The sequence below is a fragment of the Pelecanus crispus genome, chromosome 2 (assembly GCF_030463565.1).
Source record: "Pelecanus crispus isolate bPelCri1 chromosome 2, bPelCri1.pri, whole genome shotgun sequence".
Lineage (NCBI taxonomy): Eukaryota > Metazoa > Chordata > Aves > Pelecaniformes > Pelecanidae > Pelecanus > Pelecanus crispus.
Genome location: NC_134644.1, coordinates 116,960,475 through 116,979,247, shown reverse-complemented (window position 1 = coordinate 116,979,247; position 18,773 = coordinate 116,960,475). Strand labels below are relative to the sequence as shown.

General features: G+C 40.1%; 1 protein-coding gene across 1 annotated transcript in view; it reads right to left on the bottom strand.

Annotated features, from left to right (window-relative positions):
* PIEZO2 (piezo type mechanosensitive ion channel component 2) overlaps positions 1-18,773 on the bottom strand; it is a 326,809-nt gene that overhangs the window by 204,254 nt on the left and 103,782 nt on the right. Inside the window, exon 3 of the mRNA XM_075704850.1 lies at positions 3,877-4,002. Coding sequence (XP_075560965.1) covers positions 3,877-4,002 — 126 coding nt within the window. The remainder of the gene's footprint in view (positions 1-3,876; positions 4,003-18,773) is intronic.

The window sequence follows — 18,773 nt, the reverse complement described above, 5'->3', positions numbered from 1 at the left end:
CTTTTCTGCAGGGCTGCTCTCCAGCCACTCTTTTCCCAATTTATACTTGTGCCCTGCATTGCTCCACCCTAGATGCAGAATCCAATATTTGGACCTTTCAAATTTCATTCCATTAATCATTGCCCAATGCTCCAATCTATCTAGACCCCTCTGCAAGGCATCTTGTCCCTCAAGAGAGTCAACAGCACCACCCAGTGTGGTACCATCAGCAAACTTGCTAATGGTGCATTCAACTCCTGCATGCAGATCGTTGATAAATATATTGAACAGAACTGGCCCTAAAATTGAGCCCTGAGGAACACCATTGGTGACTGGTCGCCACTCAGATGTAGCCCAATTCACTGCAACCCTTTGAGCCCTGCTGTTCAGCCAGTTCTTCACCGAGCACACCGTGAACCTGCTCATCCCAAGCTGGACGTCTTGTCCAGAAGGATGCTGTGAGGAACAGTATCAAAAGCCTTACTAAAATCCAGAAAAATTACATCCACCACCTTTCCTGCATCCACTGGGCAGGTAACCTTGTCATAGAAGGATATCAAATGAGTTAAACAGCGCTTTTCCTTTGTGAACCCATGTTGACTGTGCCTGATGATTGCATTATTTTTGAAATGCTTTTCAATAGTACCCAGTATAATCTTTTCCATATTTTTTCCAGGAACTGACATTAGACTAACAGGTTTGTAGTTCCCTGGGTCTTTCCTCATGCCCTTTCTGTAAATTGGAATAACATTGACTAGCTTCCAGTCAGTGGGGACCTCCCCAGACTCCCAAGACCTTTGGCAGATGATCGAGAGGGGTCCTGCCATAACATCTGCTAGCTTCTTCAGTACTCTATGGTTTAATTTCTTTAAACCCAGGGAGATATTACAATTCCAGAAAAATCAAAACAAAAATCAAACATTTTCATATATCCAAACCCCCTTAAAGGTGGTATTTGCAGATGGCCCCTATAAGAGGGGCTACAAGCAAATTGGGAATTCAGAACAGTCTTGATAAATAAAACCATTTTGGAAAAAAATGGGCAAACATAAATTTCCTTTATAATGTAAGAATACTCACCTACATAAATGTGGGATTAGAAAAAATGGTCTGTTCTTCAGAAAAGGATTTGTGGGTTACAGTGAATCACAAATAAAGCGTGAGACAATGCTACCGTCACAAAAAGTACCATATAGTAGTACATAAACAGGAGTATCGCTTGCAGACACTTGGGTAATTATTATACTTCAGTATGTGGTAGTACATTTTCAGCCTGAAATACTGCCTAGATTTAGGCACTGAACTTCAAGAAATATCTGGAACATTTGGAGAAAACAGAAGTAGACCAACAACGATAAGACTAATCTCCTTCCTAGAAAACATGATGCACGAAGAAAGTTTGGAGGGACTGAAGCTGTGTAAAGAGAAGAGAATGAGAGAAAAGAGTACACATGACAGACATGACTGCAGCCTTCAAATGCACAACAGGTAACCATAAAGACTAATGGAAAGTTTTTCTCCATTTCCCTATCAGGCTGAAGGAGGAAAACAGGACATTTTGACTAATGGGAGAAAAACTTCCAAATGATAAGCATTGGAAGAGACTGTAGAATATTTCCAGTGGGGCACATAGGGCCTAAGAAGACAAACAGCCATAAAAAATGTTTTATTAATAGTTTATATGGGTCTGGATAGGGAAACAGAAAACTCCAGTCTTCCAGTCTACACTTCTGTACTTCTTATTGAGTGAAAAGAGTTGAATAAACTTTAACAGCTAACTCTAAAATGCAGAGATCATAACATTGTGCAGACGCTATGGGCTGTCGTTTCTCCAGCTGTGGCTTAGCACACTGCTGTACTCAATTTTGCAAAGCATTATTCATATAGCTGGGAAACAGAAATACAGTGGGGCTGTGTCACCAAATAATTACAAGCACAAGTACTACCAAGGTACCTTCTGGAGCGGGAATTCTGTCTTCTCCTCACCTGCACAGTACCATGTATGCTCTGGTGCCATTTAATGACAATAATTGATCTTGGCCTTTTCTGTCCCCTTCATTCACAACAATCTTTATACCTCCTTTAACTTCTCCTGCAGCACCCTGGGGATTCAGCATCCATAATGCCAGTATCACGTTCCTCTCTTCATTAGCTTCACCTGAAGCTCACCGACTACAGCCATACCAGTGAACTAAATGGTGCCAGTTTACCCTGCAAACATATTCAGGCACTGAAATTCAACAGCTGAATTTTTCTTATTGCTAAACAGTTAAAGAAATCTTGGAACAACTTTGGTGGGCCAACTTCTTCTCTCCCAAACAACTCAGGCACAGTTTGGGAGTTACTGTGGGACAAATAGTGTTCCCAGAAGGCAACTTCAACCCACCTTCTGCACCCAGGAGGCAAAGACAGCTTAATGGTGAGGACGTGGGCCATCTCATGTCAACTGGCCTTGGTGGCAGAGACAAACCTGAGGCACATTTAATGTACTACTACAGCCATACCCACTGCCCTGTGAGGCCTCAAGTAAGGAAATCATTATTAATGGCAGCCAGAATAGAAGCTGTTGCACTCAGCAACTGTTAATAAACAGACAGAAATGGTACATCCTCGCTGTTTCTTCAGGATGAAGTAATTATTTTAATCAGTTCTGACTGTAGACCCCGGTTCCCACCACAGGAGAAAGAAAAAGCCAGTGGTTGCATCTCTGTTTTGGACAGCTAGGAACTCTCTACTCATACAAACAGTGTCTAGTTGTTTATTACAATTACTTTAACATAAGTAAAAATCATGTATTTCTAGTCATGAGTGTTAAACAGATACAGGAAAGCAACTAATCCAGTTCACTCAATCAATAATACACATTTTTGAAAAAAAGAAAAAATATTTTTGGACTCTGAAGGTCTGATTTGAACTGACAAAGCCCAAGACATTCTAGTTAAAACTGATACTTCATGAACACAATTATGCCTTTTACTTTAAGAAATGGTTTGAGTTAAAGGTGAAATGGTAATGCTCACTCCAAGTTTCCTTAGGATTTTGTTACTTTAAGTCAAATGCTTTACTTCACATAAGGTTTCTTGTGTTGAATTGTAGTACAACTGTTTACTCAAGTGGCAGCGGCATACTCTGTGATAAATTAAATGGACATTTATCAAAGGTAAGTTGACAGGTTTAAATGTTAAACGTAAGCATTGTAAGACAAGTACAAATAGTTTCTACCAGGAGGTTACGTATCCAAATCACTGGATAGATATTTTAATTAACTTCTGCACAATAAAGAACATTTGCTTCTGAATTATTGAAGAACATTTCCTGAGAGAGGAAGATACAAAATGTCGTGCAATATATTTTTAAGTAGTGCTTACGTATAAATAAAAATTGAAATTCCTTCTTCCCATACAACACAGGCAAGAAAGAAACAAATGCTGTTTAGAAACATAAATCTTGGGGTCAAGATTTAAAGTTAAATTAAACAACCAAGAGAGTTCCATCAGACAGAGACATAATACATGGGTAGAGGGGTTCATTACTATATCTCATTTTATTCTTAATACATTGAATTATTATCTAATAACATGAACGTATAGCCACCTCAGGTTCTGAGGGAATTTTGAGAAAGCCTAAATGATGAAGACATATAATAGTCAGTGCTAAACCAAAAGAAAATGCATCTCCGGTGGGAACAAAACAGTTAATACACTTCTCATTTCTTAAACCTATCTAGTCTTCTCGCCCTACTAACAGTAATTCTTAAGGCAACAAGCTGGGAAACAAACAAGCTTTAAACCCACAGGAGCACAATGCTAAGTGCCTTCTCATCAACGCTTCACCTTTCAAACCACTGAAGCATTTGGACACTTAAAATGCTAATAAAAACTAAAAGGTTTTACTCACAGTTAAAACCAGGTTCAATAGTTCTTCCAGCTTCAAGACTGTTTATTGTAATCTGAAAGATGATGTGCAGCAGCAGAAATGATAGACTGGTGAAACACAGAGATTTTAATAATCGTCCTGTATGCCCTAAAAGACAAAACACACATACATACAGTTGGTGAATTTCTAAACATCTTTTAAAGATTTTCAGTATAAAAACAGTAAAAATATCCTGACCAAGGATATGTCTGTAAGTCAGTTCCACGTTATTCATGATTGCCCCTTAAGGGTCAACATCATAGCAAAAAACATACTTAAATTATAGTGTCTTTGAGCACTCTTTAATCACAAACCCTGATGATTGTTATTACTGATATTTTCTTTTACTTTTTGGATTAAAAAAAAAGTTTCTCAAGTCTCCAGATAGCAATTTTATATCAATAATAACATCACGATGCTTGTCACCACGTTACCTGGTACAAAGACAAAATATGGATGATACTTCCAATCTTGAGAAAATAAAAACCTGTTAATCTAATTACTCTTTCCAAAACAAATTACATGGGAGGGGGGATAACAACACAAAAACCTCAGTTTGGCTCAGGAGTATAGATATACTTTCAAATTAATGCTTTGCTTTGTGCAGACTGCCCTCTTTCTCTTCCTTTAGAATTTTTTGAAAACAATTTTCAGTACACACTGAAGAATCCTGTGCCAGACACACTTGGTCATAGTTCCTCTATGATTTATTGGATATCTGTAAGCAGAAGCCCATAGAAATTGTTTGTCAAAGACTTAGAAGTTGCCTTATGAATCCTCTAGGAAACACTCAGCTTAATCACAGGCAGCCAAACTTGCAAGGTATTGCAAGGTATGAATAAATAAAGTAAACCATTAGTATTTCAGAAAATATGCATCTTCAAGACTAAGCTGTATTGCTGATAAAAACCAACATTAAATATCACCCTACCTGACCTATCTGCAGTAAAAGTTCTATTTCCAAACTACATTATACCTAGATTTTACACCACCTGCTTCATGCATTTGAGGGTCATTTCTTTATTTACAGATTAAAAAACAGCACTGCTGGAATTCTTACCCAAGGTTACAAATAAAGCCAAGGCTACGGAGGGCAGAACTAGGAGAATATACCTGGGAAATATTCACTCTACATGCAGCCTGTTTCATTCATACTTATTCTGCATGCGTCTGTTATGAGCAACTACTAGAAAGATGACGACAGTTGGTATTCTGTATCTACCCAGTAAATCAGCTTTTTGCTTTATATTTGTTATAGGTCAAGCATATCAGTGATGACCGGAATGGTAGTTTATAAAGCAAAGAATCAGATAAACATGATTCAACAATTTTAGAAAAAGTTATACTATCTCACTCACTCAGACTCAGAACTTTTGTTATATGATCACTACCTTGACTGCAAATTTTGAATACCAAATGCCTGTAATGAAGTTCCTTATTTTTTTTTCTTTAATAAAGAGATTAATCAATTCAAACAAAATGAAAAATGACAAGAGTGAGCCTACGTATGAATTTCTGTGATCTGAAAAGGAAGACACATTCACTAGATACATGCTTTGTATGACCTATTCACTAGTCTTTACTGGTAAGACTCCAGAGTCCGGACAGAAAGCAGGCAACCTGGGCTGCAGAGCATTACAGAAAAAGACTAGACTTCAAATTCTTTGGATCAGAGGTCATTTTTTGTTTCTCTTCTACAGAAGCTGGCCTGGTGTCCTGGCTTAGGACAACTTCTAAGCACTGTAAAAGCATAAGTAACAAAATAACTCATATTTTCAAAATCATTAGAAGAATGAATATATGACAAGCTACATGTTATTAAATCATTTGTTAAATGTGATGTCATATGTAATGCAATCCAAGGACTGCTAGCTTTTAAAATTTTTGGCAAGTTTCAATATTTGATGGTTTGTTCCTGCATTACCAGGTCCCATGCTCATGGTATTACGAGAGCTGCATGTTCAGAGTATACTAAAAAATTACGTATCTCAAAGCTGGAGACAAACAGTTTGACAACAGAAACTCCGTGGACTTAACAGCTGTGTTAAAATGTACAGATTTTAAAGACAGACTGGTGATTTCTGAAGTTCTGAGTCACAAACTCTCCTCAGTGCTCGGGAGTTAATAATTTAATAAATATCAAGCACTGAATTTTTCATAGAAGTGGATTTGGAATTTTTTGGATAGAATTGTTCCAGTCAGACTCCAAAGGAAAAAAAAAAAAAAGCAACACAATTAGCCAACACATATTAATTTCTCGAACTGTTGCCACATAAAGAAATAAAACCATTAAAAAAAAAAAATCTTAGGTCCATCTTTCAATATTTCAATTATCATACCTCTCCAAAATATATCTCAATTTTAGACTTCATTTTTTAAAGCTTGAAAACTAACATATTTGAATTGTAGATTGAACATAGCATTTCTTTAACAAAGCCTTAACTTTTGCAATTGTCTTCCTTTTAGGAACTGTAGAAAATGTTGAAATTACATTTCTTGAAATGCTAAAATGTTGAAAAAAGATCTCCTTCTGCACAAAGCTAGGGAAAATTTTAAAGGACTATTAACACCTGTGATAAGAAATAGTGTCTCAGTGTACTGGTGAATATGGCAGGGGAAATGTTCAGTGCAGGTTACAGCATCCCTCAAGGGCTGCTCTCTTCATGGCCATCAGTGGGACAGAACCACCATCCGATCCTACTGAGCAGGAGCCCTTTGCCTGCACCACATTCAGCTGTGCCAGCAGAAACTAGACACAAGAAGCATTTGGAGAAAAGTGAGAAATACTATGCCCCTGACTTCAAAAGTTTTGGAGAGACATCAACAACTTGTGAGAAATGGGAGTGTTAAAATCAGTGAATTACTGGATACATAATTTATGCCAAGGAAGAAGTGACAGATTTGGATAAGGGATGAGTTTCAATTTATAGTGGGGTTTGGATAAACCCATTTGACTGCATTTTTACTTACTTCTCTTTCTTTCTACTGGAAACTTAGCTCTAAATTACACAAAGAAAAAATTAACTGCATGTGTACAGAACCGAGATGGTGAGAAAAGATACAGCTGAAATTAAACTCCTGAAATAAAACAGAGCTTCTTACGACGAGGAAGAAAGATTTTTGTCATCCTCCTTTAATTTTTATTTATTCTAATTCACTCACAGTTACAATCCTTTTGCTAAAACATACCTCAACTGTTCAGTTGCCCTAACATGAAAGTCCTTGGGGACATGAATGGAGCTGACTGTCTCACAGGGAAGGAAATACATACTGTTGAGAAAGCTGTGTGGACAGAACAGACACGCAAGAGGGTATCGCCCAAGCCCACACCAGAAATCACAACACTGATTCCTTCATTTTTGTCTTAGATGTATAGACTCGTGTATGTCCATCAAAACCAAAATAAGAAAAATCTTCTGGCCAAACACCTGGGTTTGTAGCTTGAGTGCTGGGTTCTGATTTTACTCACACCAGTGTGGTGCCACCAGCTTCAGCAAACTGTGGCGGATGGAAAAGAGAGAGCAGACTTGCCTCAGAACTGGCCTGAAAGACTTAGAAAAGTGGGTTTGCTTTCAGGTGCAGTGTGTCATTCCTAATGGCACTCAGTGGGACCAAAACCTGGCATGTGGCTTTAGAAACGTACCCTGGTGTGTCTCAGAAACACAGAGGGAGGTTGCTCCAGCCTCCTTGTCCCTCCAGAAGGCTCCTGGGAAAGGGCTTTCTCCCCTCTGATCAAGCCTGCAGGAAGCCGGTCAGGATGCAAAGGCTTCATTACCCTCTTTCTCTCCAGTCCAGCTGCAACATTAAACTGGACTCAAGAGGACCAAAAGCTTTTCACACATGGCAGAGGAATCCGTTTTTATTTTTCAAAGGTAATCCGGCCAAGAGCCGGATTAGTGATGGCATGTCCCCCCCAGCCACAGGCATGTAACCTCAGTACAACTAACTATTTGAATGTGTCCAACTAGGACTCCTGCCTTCAACAAACACCTACACCTCTTGACTGCCTACATCATGATTGCATGCAAAGGTGGAGCCTGCACAGAAAAACTGTACACTCATGTTTAGACAAGCAGTCCCGTGATCTTTTCTGCTACCCCTTTCCCTAAAACAGCAGAGTATGGCAGAATTAAATTTTTTTGTATGCCTGGAACTTCATAAGAGCTCCTTCCAAAAGGGTGTGCTAATAGGACATCGAATAATTGAATGGCAAATTGTCACTGAGACCTGCTTTAAAATCACATGTATTAGCTTTTACAATATAATCTGACCAAGAGCCTTAAGCTATTGCGAAGAGCATATCATATATCATATCGTATTTCCAGTTGTTTGCAAGGTGCATTTTCATTCCACACATTTTTTTTTCTCTTTCTGATATATTGGATGGGGCACAACAAAAAATTGGTTGAGTGTCTAACACAGTTAGTAATACTGCTAACCATTTATACTGATTTTTTAATAAGTAGTACTAAGCACTAAGTACTAAGCAGTAGTACTAACAAGGTGATCAGTTCAAAGGGCCAGTATCCATTCTGCATGCCATAATAATGTCAGGAAAGGGAAAACAGAGGAGAAAAATAACAGATTCTACAAATGAATTGAAGACTGTTTACTATTCCAACAGTGTAATTCCTCCATCATGATCATAGGTATGGTGCATGGTTTCATCTAAAGAGTAGATTTAAGAGTGTTTGGGTGTCTTATTTGAAGCTTATATTACTTTGCACTGGGATTTTTTTTTTTAATGTAATCTTAGTGTTGCATTTTCTGAACTCAGTTGGTTTTTGGATAATTCTAACATCTCTTTAGCCATACATTGTGCTCCAAAGTGCTGTAACACTTTCAATTCTACTTCAACAGTTTTTCTTGGGAATTTTTTTACACAACACTTTTTATTCAGATCACAGCAGATGAAATACTAAAGCACAAGTAATTTTTCACATAACCTGTGATAGCATACAGTGAGTGATAAATATTAATGTCCGTTTATCTCCTGAACTACTGACACTTCAGTTAATAAAGACACTCTATTACAGCCGTTCAGGATTTATTTTTTAATAAACCTCTTCATCAGTAAGTGACAAACATAAAACTAAAGGGCTCTGGGGATGAGGCTTGGTTACATTAAACTTCTGCAGCACAGACAGGGTCAGTTCCACAGAATTTGTTTCAGCTAAAAATCTTAACATCTTAACTTCTTGATTTTCCATCAGGAAACCTAGCATCACCTCCAAGCCTAGCTGGAACCAGGGTCCCAAGACTTTAATCTCCTACTCCATGATTCCAAATTGGAGTCTGTCAACATCATCTATACTGTAGATTGGGGCAGCTGGTGGTGGGAAGTTAAGAAAACATTTAATTCAAAACATATATCCTTTGAAAAAATCTGGAAGTTTGGGAGTCATATCATCTGCAAGGAAAAAAAAAAAATCAAAACATCATAATTTCCCAAATAAAAGAAATCCCACCCTTGGTCAGCTCTGTTTTAAGTGTCTCAAGATATTACAACTAACTTACTGAGATAAAGGCAAGAAAAGAGTTCTGATTTGAAGTTGGCTTCTGCCAAAGTTTCAGAGGTGATAAAAGATAGAGTTGGTTCCATCTAATCATCAGAAAAATGTTATCACTGAGTCCAGCACAAACATCTGCCACTTTGGCCACAAGTGTCAAACGTAGATTCACACATTTAAACATATACACAGATGAAAGTTTATAAGCATGAAATAAGCGCTGATATATCCACCTTCCATTTGACAGGAAACCCTTTTATTTCAGTATGGGCAGTCAGCAACACTGAAGAATAGGGCCAGTCCACTTTCCTGAATTCATCAGTACTATTGTACACTAATTGACAATACAGCAGGACACCTCCCAATGACCATGGAAGACAAAAAAAGGGTTCAAATATGAGTTCTAAATTCAGTTGAGATTTTCAGTGATCACTACATGGTTAAACTTGCAAGGCAAAGAACAATTTAGCCCTGTTCAAGAAAGCACTTAAGCACATGCATATCTTTGAGCACATGAACAGGGACTCAAGGTCTCTCAGTGTTGCATAAAAGGTTCATAAAATAAGACTGACTGCTTCACTGCTATGGTATTAATACTCAATGTGACCTAGCCTTAAAGCAGGTCAGTGGAATTCAGACCCTTTTAGATACCTCTACATCATCCACTATTCAAATTGGTGCTCTGCAGAGGCTAATTTTCTCTATTTTTCCTTACAGTTACAATGTGTACTTATGTCCAAGTGTGCAGGGTAGGCATAATTGGGACAATTGGTTGAAGGATCAGGAGCACAGGTAGTGTTTTCCTCAATCCCATCAGTGTCAGGGAAGAATACTGAAAGGAACACGAAAGCTCAGCTGATTAATAAGTGGCTCAGAGGCTGGTGCTATCTGTGGAATTTTGGTTTTTTTGATCATGGGGAGGTTTACACAGCACCGGGCCTGCTGGCAGCAGATGGAGTTCAGCTGTCTCCAAGGGGGAAAAGGATTCTTGCTCATGAGTTGGCAGGACTCATCGAGAGGGCTTTAAACTAGGTACGAAGCGGGAAGGGGATATAACTAGGCTCACTAGAGAGGAGCCCAAGGGTGGCATGGCAACATTGGGGGTGAAATCGATAGCCCAGCTCAAGCGCATCTACACCAATGCATGCAGCACGGACAACAAACAGCAGGAGCTGGAAGCCATTGTGCAGCAGGATAGCTATGACTTAATTGCCACCACAGAAACATGGTGGGATGACTCTCATGACTAGAGTGCTGCACTGGATGGCTACAAGCTCTTCAGAAGGGATAGGCAAGGAAGAAGAGGTGGTGGGGTGTCTCTTCTCTGTGTGTTAGGGAGTGTTTCAATTGTATAGAGCTCAACAATTGTGATGATAAAGTCGAGTGCTCATGGGTGAGAGGGAAGGCCAACAAGGCAGGTATCATGGTGGAAGTCTGTTATAGACCATCCAACCAGGATGAAGAGGTAGATGAAGCATTCCATAAGCGGCTGGCAGAATTCTCACAATTGCTAGCCCTTGTCCTCATGGGGCACTTCAACTTGCAGGACAACTGCTGGAAATACAACACAGCAGAGATGGAACAGTCTCAGAGGTTCCTGGAGTGTGTGGAAGATAACTTCCTGACACAGCTGGTAAGTGACCTACCAGGGGAGGTGCCTCACTTGACCTGCTGTTTACAAACAGAGAAGGACTTGTGGGAGATGTCATGGTCAGAGGCTGTCTTGGGCTTAGCAACAATGATATGATAGAGTTTTCAATTCTTGGAGAAGGAGGAGGGGCAGCAAAACCACTACCACAGACTTCTGGAGGGCAGACTTTTGCTGTTCAGGACACTGGTTGGGAAAGTTCCTTGGGAGGCAGTCCTGATGGGCAAAACGGTTCAGGAAGGCTGGGCCTTCTTCAAGAAGGAAGTCTTAAAGGTGCAGGAGCAGGCTGTCCCCATGTGCTGGAAGACGAACCAGTGGGGAAGATGACCAACCTGGCTGAACAGGGAGCTTTTTCTGGGACTCAGGAAAAAAAGGAGAGTTTACCACCTTTGGAAGAAGGGGCAGGCAACTCAAGAAGAGTACAGGGATCTCGTCAGGTCATGCAGAGAGGAAATTATAAAGGCAAAAGCCCAGCTAGAACTCAATCTGGCCACTGTTGTAAGAGATAATAAAAAATGTTTCTACAAATACATTAACAACAAAAAGAGAGCCAAGGAGAATCTCCATCCTTTATTGGATATGGGGGGCAGCAGGGGGGGGGAGAGGAACATTGCCACCAAGGATGAGGAAAAGGCTGAGCTACTTAATGACTTCTTTGCCTCTGTCTTTAATAGCCAGACCAGTATTCCCCAGGGTATTCAGCCCCCTGAGCTGGAAGACAGGGGCAGAGAGCAGAATGAAGCCCCCATAATCCAGGAGGAAGCAGTTAACGACCTGCTACGCCACCTGGACACTCACAAGTCTATGGGGCCAGATGGGATCCACCCAAGAGTACTGAAGGAGCTGGCAGAGGAGCTTGCCAAGCCACTTTCCATCATCTATCAGCAGTCCTGGTTAACAGGGGAGGTCCCTGATGACTGGAGGCTTGCCAATGTGACACCCATCTAGAAGAAGGGCCGGAAGGAGGATCTGGGGAGCTACAGGCCTGTCAGCCTGACCTCAGTTCCGGCGAATATTATGGAGCAGTTTATCTTGAATACACTCAACAGGCATGTGCAGGGCAACCAGGAGATCAGGCCCAGCCAGCATGGGTTCATAAAACACAGGTCCTGCTTGACCAACCTGATCTCCTTGCATGACCTGGTGACCTGCCTAGTGGATGAGGGAAAGGCTGTGGATGTCATCTACCTGGACTTCAGTAAAGCCTTTGACACCATCTCCCACAGCATTCTCCTTGGGAAGCTGGCGGCTCATGGCCTAGGCAGATGTACTCTTTGCTGGGTAAAAAACTAGCTCGGTGGCTGAGCCCAGAGATTCGTGGTAAATGGAGTTAAGTCCAGTTGGCGGCCGGTCACAACCAGTGTTCCCCAGGGCTCAATTTTGGGCCCAGTCTTGTTTAATTCCTTGATCAACAACCTGGATGAGGGGATTGAGTGCAACTTCAGTAAGTTTGCAGATGACACACCAAACTGGGTGGGAGTGTCGATCTGCTGGAGGGTAGGAAGGCTCTGCAGAAGGATCTGGACAGGCTGGATTGATCGGCCAAGGCCAGTTGTATGAGGTTTAACAAGGCCAAGTGCCGGGTCCTGCACTTGGGTCACAACAACCCCATGCAATGCTACAGGCTTGGGGAAGAGTGGCTGGAAAACTGCCTGGCCGAAAAAGACGTGGGGGTGTTGGTAGACAGCCAGCTGAACATGAGCCAGCAGTGTGCCTGGGTGGCCAAGAAGGCCAACAGCATTCTGGCTTGTATCAGGAATAGTGTGGCCAGCAGGAGCAGGGAGGTGATTGTCCCCCTGTACTCAGCACTGGTGAGGCCGCACCTGGAATACTGTGTCCAGTTTTGGGCCCCTCAATACAAGAAAGACATTGAGGTGCTGAAGCGTGTTCAGAGAAGGGCAACAAGGCTGGTGAAGGGTCTGGAGCACAGGTCTTATGAGGAATGGCTGAGGGAGCTGGGATTGTTTAGCCTGGAGAAGAGGAGGCTGAGGGGAGACCTTATCGCTCTCTACAACTCCCTGAAAGGAGATTGTAGTGAGGTAGGTGTTGGTCTCTTCTCCCAAGTAACAAGTGATAGGATGAGAGGAAATGGGCTCAAGTTGCATCAGGGGAGGTTTAGATTGGATATTAGGAAAAATTTCTTCACAGAAAGAGTAGTCAAGCATTGGAAAAGGCTGCCCAGAGAGGTGGTGGCATCACCATCCCTGGAGGTGTTCAAAAAATCTGTAGATGTGGCACTTTGGGACATGGTTTAGTGGACATGGTGGTGTTGGGTTGATGGTTGGACTGATGATCCTTTCCAACCTTAATGACTCCTAGTTTTTACTTTCATTAAAAAATTATCCAGCCACCAAGCCAGGAAACATGAAATTATTACTCTACCCTTAATTGGTTTAGTGGTGGACTTGGTAGTGTTAGGTTAATGGTTGGACTGGATGATCTTAAAGGTCTTTTCCAACCTAAACAATTCTATGATTCTATAACCTCAGTGTTTTCAACTCTTCTCTTCCCTGTGTGCTTTTGGAGGTGCAGGGAGACTGCCCTCTAGTTTCAAGTTCTGCAAGAACAATGCTAAATATTTGCTATGGCCAGTTATATCTATTATTAAACAATCTTTCCTAGATGTAGAATATCCATAGTATTTGGGCTGGCCTCTTGAGTGCTGAAAGCAATGGGACAAAGCTATAAACAAGCGATAGAGGAAGGCAGACGTTTGGAAGGACTATACTAAGAATAAAATTCGATAATGGTGTGCCTTGTACACTGTATATTGTGCAACGGCAAGCCATTGATCCACCAAGTAAAGTAACTGCATATTGGCTCCTATTCGCTAAGTCTTACACGTACTTCTTAAGTACACTCAGAAAAGATAATGCTTAAATCATTCTGAAGCTGCCAGGAATTATTTTAATGGTTAAAAAAGTGCTATCATTTTCTACCTAAAATAAAACCAAAACTTACTTCCTCCTTTCTTGAAAGAGCTGCCATCCTTCCACTGCACAGTAAGCATAGTTATCAGTACATCTATATTCAGCTTAATAGAAAATGCATTTTTTTTCTCCCAAAGAGTATCTTACATTTCAACATCATCTTCTACCTAGAGGATTTGAGCTTACAAAGCCTTAAACAGTGGGCAGACATCACCACTGCAAAAATAGAAAACCACCTGGTTCACTTGCTGGATTTCCAGCAGCAAGACAAAAACAGAGAGCAATTAACTAATGCCATGGCCTATTCTTTACCTGCTCAGGCCCAGGCCTTAAAATGTGTACCCACAAACAACAGCTCAAGATTTCACGCTATTATTTTTAGCTATGTTTAAAGCTATGTGCTCAAGCAGCCACAGTGCAATCCAGACCAGAGAAGTACAAGATTTCAGATTCAGAATTTCCAGCAAAAGTTTCCCAGTGTTTGAACAGTTTTGTTCATGCTTTCCTGAATATGCCGATTATTCCCGTATGTAGCCAGATGTCGCAAACTTCAACTGTGCCCAACAGAAAAAATTTCTAATAAATTTACCAGAAAGGCATGATTCCTTAATTTCAAACAACTTTTTGTACTATAACATATTCCTTTGCCTTTCAAATTGTATGATTTCTTAGATCATAAAACCACAAGAATTTGTAACGGTTTATCACAAAATACATAATTACCTAAAAATTTTACATTACTTTTTAATGCAAAATAAGACACATTGTTCCAGGCTGTGCATCTGTACATAAAATGCAGGTTCCTTTATATTCTTTTATATAATGTATTTCCTTACCTTTCTCTTTCTGTTTCTCTTTTTAAAATACTACAGAACTCTAAGAAGGGAAAAAAGCCAGTTTAGAGATAGACACTTACATTGCAGGAATGCCAACCAGACTTGGGTAAACACAGTCAAAAATGTTATGTGTAATTTTAAAAAAACCCTGATTTAGAAATGAAAACATAAAAAGTGCTGCATAGGATAATAAATGCCTACTTACTCTAGCTTCTTGCAGGATTTCCTGTTTTTCCTAGAAGTTTTCGTGCCCAGAATACTACTAGAACTGACCTGTATCCTCTGCATCAATAGACAATACCATCGTTCAAGCTAGTCATAATCTCTGACTTGCAAGTTTACACAGGCAATTTACCCATTTTGTTAACAAAATATTTTGTCAGACAAGACTCAGAACTTAACCATTCATTTTTTTTTTTCTAAATGATACTCATAAGCTTTCAAAGCAAACAACAGCTACTTGATGTCTGCTTCTTAATTTGACAGGTGACTGTACCAAGCTAAATACAGGAAACAAATATAATCTCAGATACTAGTGCATATGAACACTGAGCAATTTTAAGCCAGAGCTTTTCTTTCACAAGAGGATTTGAGGTTTTTAATACAGAGTTCCAGTTACTTCCATTGAGGAACCAGACTCTCCATGTTTGCTACTAACAGATAATACTTATTTTGAATGCAAATTAATTCAGCCATTATTATCTGTTAGAAGCAGTGCTTGCAACTTACCTTTCTCATTCCTCTGTCATGGTCATAAAGAGCAGGTAACTCTACCCAGTACTAAGCTCCTTCAACAACAGAGAGTCCAAACAACTCCCAAGTAATGGGACATGGCAGCAGGTCATGTACTACAGGGCTGAAATACATTTTTAAAAAATCTGTACTTACTAGGAGGTAAATAACTCTCACCATTGAATACCTACCCACATATGTTCATAAGCAGCAAACAAATTTGATGCAAGGCAGAGTGAGAAGGGAAGGCTAGAAGGCTATGTAAATGAGACTAATACAACTATGGCAAACTGAACCCTACACCATCATGTTTTCACAAGGGAGCAGGTGTGCATAAGTATGTGCAGTGGAAGCTGTGCTAAGAATTTCTACCCTTGCTAAAACTTTCCCAAGAAGCTCTAGAGGCTGCCTCAGCTCAGGCAGGAGAAGTCTTTCAGAGTTTAACATCTTGCTGAAGAGTTTGCATTAGTATCTCTAGCACAACATAATGCAGCTTATGACCCAGTTGAAGAGCCCCTGAGCTGAAATGCACTGGTGTTTCAACTTCAACTTTGCATTTCAGAAATGAAAATGATCTGAACTGCTAAGCAGCCCTGTCTACACAGAGTAGAAGTAACCTATGTGAGGGCATAGTTTCATTCCCTCTTTATCAGAGGTGCTTAGGGAAGAAGAAAGACAAGATGGAGAAGCAAATTATTTATGGAAGAAATTTGGTTCTAAAAGTTTCACAATGTTTGAAGAACATACTATGATGCTAGCATGCCACATGGCCATGAAACTTTCTTCTTTTTGAAAAAAAATTATTACTTTCAAAAAACCTATTCCAATGGGGAAATGGAAGAGGACCAGATAGCTTCCTATAAACATTAGTAGTATCCTTTCACCAAAATCAGGTGGTTTTCTAAAGAAATTAAAATACAAACCTCCCAAGAGACTATGTTGTATATTCTGTAAAATTCTGCAGAGAAATAGATTACAGGAAGTCAGAGAAGCATAGATCAATAAATCTGACTTGTACATTTGGCAAATTGGTGAAAACTATAACACAGTTGAGAATTAGACAGTCAGGTAAGGACCATACACTGACGAGGAGTCCAGGTAGTTACCATAGAAGATGGTCATGTCTAGTCATGTCTAGCAGATCTTAGAAATCTTCATGGAAACCACAGAATATGTGTATAAGGGTATTTTAGATGACACAGCAAACTTAGTTTTCAAGAAACTTCTGGCGAGTATTTCAGAAGAACAAACTTCTGTCAAAGGCTCTTACAGGAAATGATCTGTCATGGGAATGAAGGAAATGACATCTTAGGACATACCAGCTCTGGCTGATGGTCACTTTTGATTTATCTCCCAGTCCAGTTGCAACAGGTTCAGAACAACAATACTTCTCTTCAATATTAATGACAGAATTAATCTTATTTGCTACATTCTGTCTAGTACTCATGTGTAGAATTAAATGGATGTAGATGTACTGCTTTTGTCTGGGATAGAGTTAATTTTCTTCATAGTAGCTAGTATGGGGCTATGGTTTGGATTTGTGAGGAAAAGGTGTTGATAACACAGTGATGCTTTAGTTATTGCTGAGCAGTGCTTACACAGAGTCAAGGCCTTTTCTGCTTCTCACACCATCCCGCCAGCAGGTAGGCTGGGGGTGCAAAAGAAGTTGGGTGGGGACACAGGACACAGTTGGGACAGTTGACCCCAACTGACCAAAGGCATATTCCATACCATATGATGTCATGCTCAGCAATAAAAGCTGGGGGAAGAGGGAGGAAGGGAGGGACGTTTGGAGTGATGGTGTTTCTTCCCAAGTAACCATTATGTGTGATGGAGCCGTGCATTCTTGGGGATGGCTGAACACCTGCCTGCCAATGGGAAGAAGTGAATGAATTCCTTGTTTTGCTTTGCTTGTGCATGTAGCTTTTGCTTTACCTATTAAACCGTCTTTCTCTTAACCCGCAAGTTTTTGCATTTACCCTTCTGATTTTCTCCTGCATCCCACTAGGGCGAAGTGAGCAAGCAGCTTTGTGGTGCTTAGCTGCCTACTGGTATTAAACCAAGACAGTAGACTACAAATATACATGAAATCTGGACATCAAGGAACTCATCTATGCTTGCAGAAACACTTGATTTCTTCAGGAGAAGAAATCACAACATTTCTCAATATTGCAGAAAAGGCTCACACTAAGGAAGAGTGGAGCTCAGTGAAATGCTGAGATCCTAACGACACCACTGATGTTTTCTTGCAAATGGTATGCAAAAGCCATTCATTGCAACATCCTGCAAACCAAGCAGAGAACAACTAAATCTGTATTATCTCTATTATATCAATTCCCTGTGTGCATACAGAACAGTTGTCCCCTCTTGATCTCTCTGTATGTAAAAACATAGCTGTAATACTGTCTATCATGTTCTTGGTAAATCAGACAAAGGAATTTTGGACAAATAATCCATTACTTTCAACTCCAAAATATTTACTATGAAGCTTCCTTGATAAGGCTACAGGTCAAGACCATAAATGAGCCATCACATTTCCATATGAAGACACCTGTTATATTTTTTGGATGATAACTGCAGAGAGAAGAAAACAGTTAATTTTCATCCAATTTATATGCATTCTGTGTTTTGCAGAGTGCAAAAAGGTGGCCATCATTATAGTAAGTCAAGTCCTTGCTAGTAAGGTGTCTTTCAGATAAGTGTATAGTTGAGTAATGAATGAACAGTGAACCTTCCTTCCCAGGATGGTTGCTACCAGGGGCCAGGCATGTGGTGGCAGCACTCCAAATACTTACAGGCTAAAAGATAGACTCCATAGTAGGTGTCAACACTCTGAAATCTGAAATTGCTTCTATGAACAAAATGAATGGTTGATACTATGAACACAGGTAAGGAAAGGTCAAGAGTTGCATATTAGTCCACAAATCTGGGAGGAAGAAATTTACTGGTTATTTTTCAATTACCCTCTTAATGTAAAGGCTACGAACAGAGATCCAGATTTAACAAGTCCAAGAATAGAAGGGGGAAAATTTCCCACTGAATTTTCAGAATAATTTTTAAGCAGCTGGAAGAAGTTCAATTTCTGATGAAACAAAAACTCGTGAAAAGGGAACTGAAAAGAGTGAGATGTCAAGGTGGAAAAAAAGCTAACAGTGGAACTGACTAGTAGTCGGGAATCTTCATCATCCTGCAGTCCACTGTTAAAATATTAGAAACTGTGAAC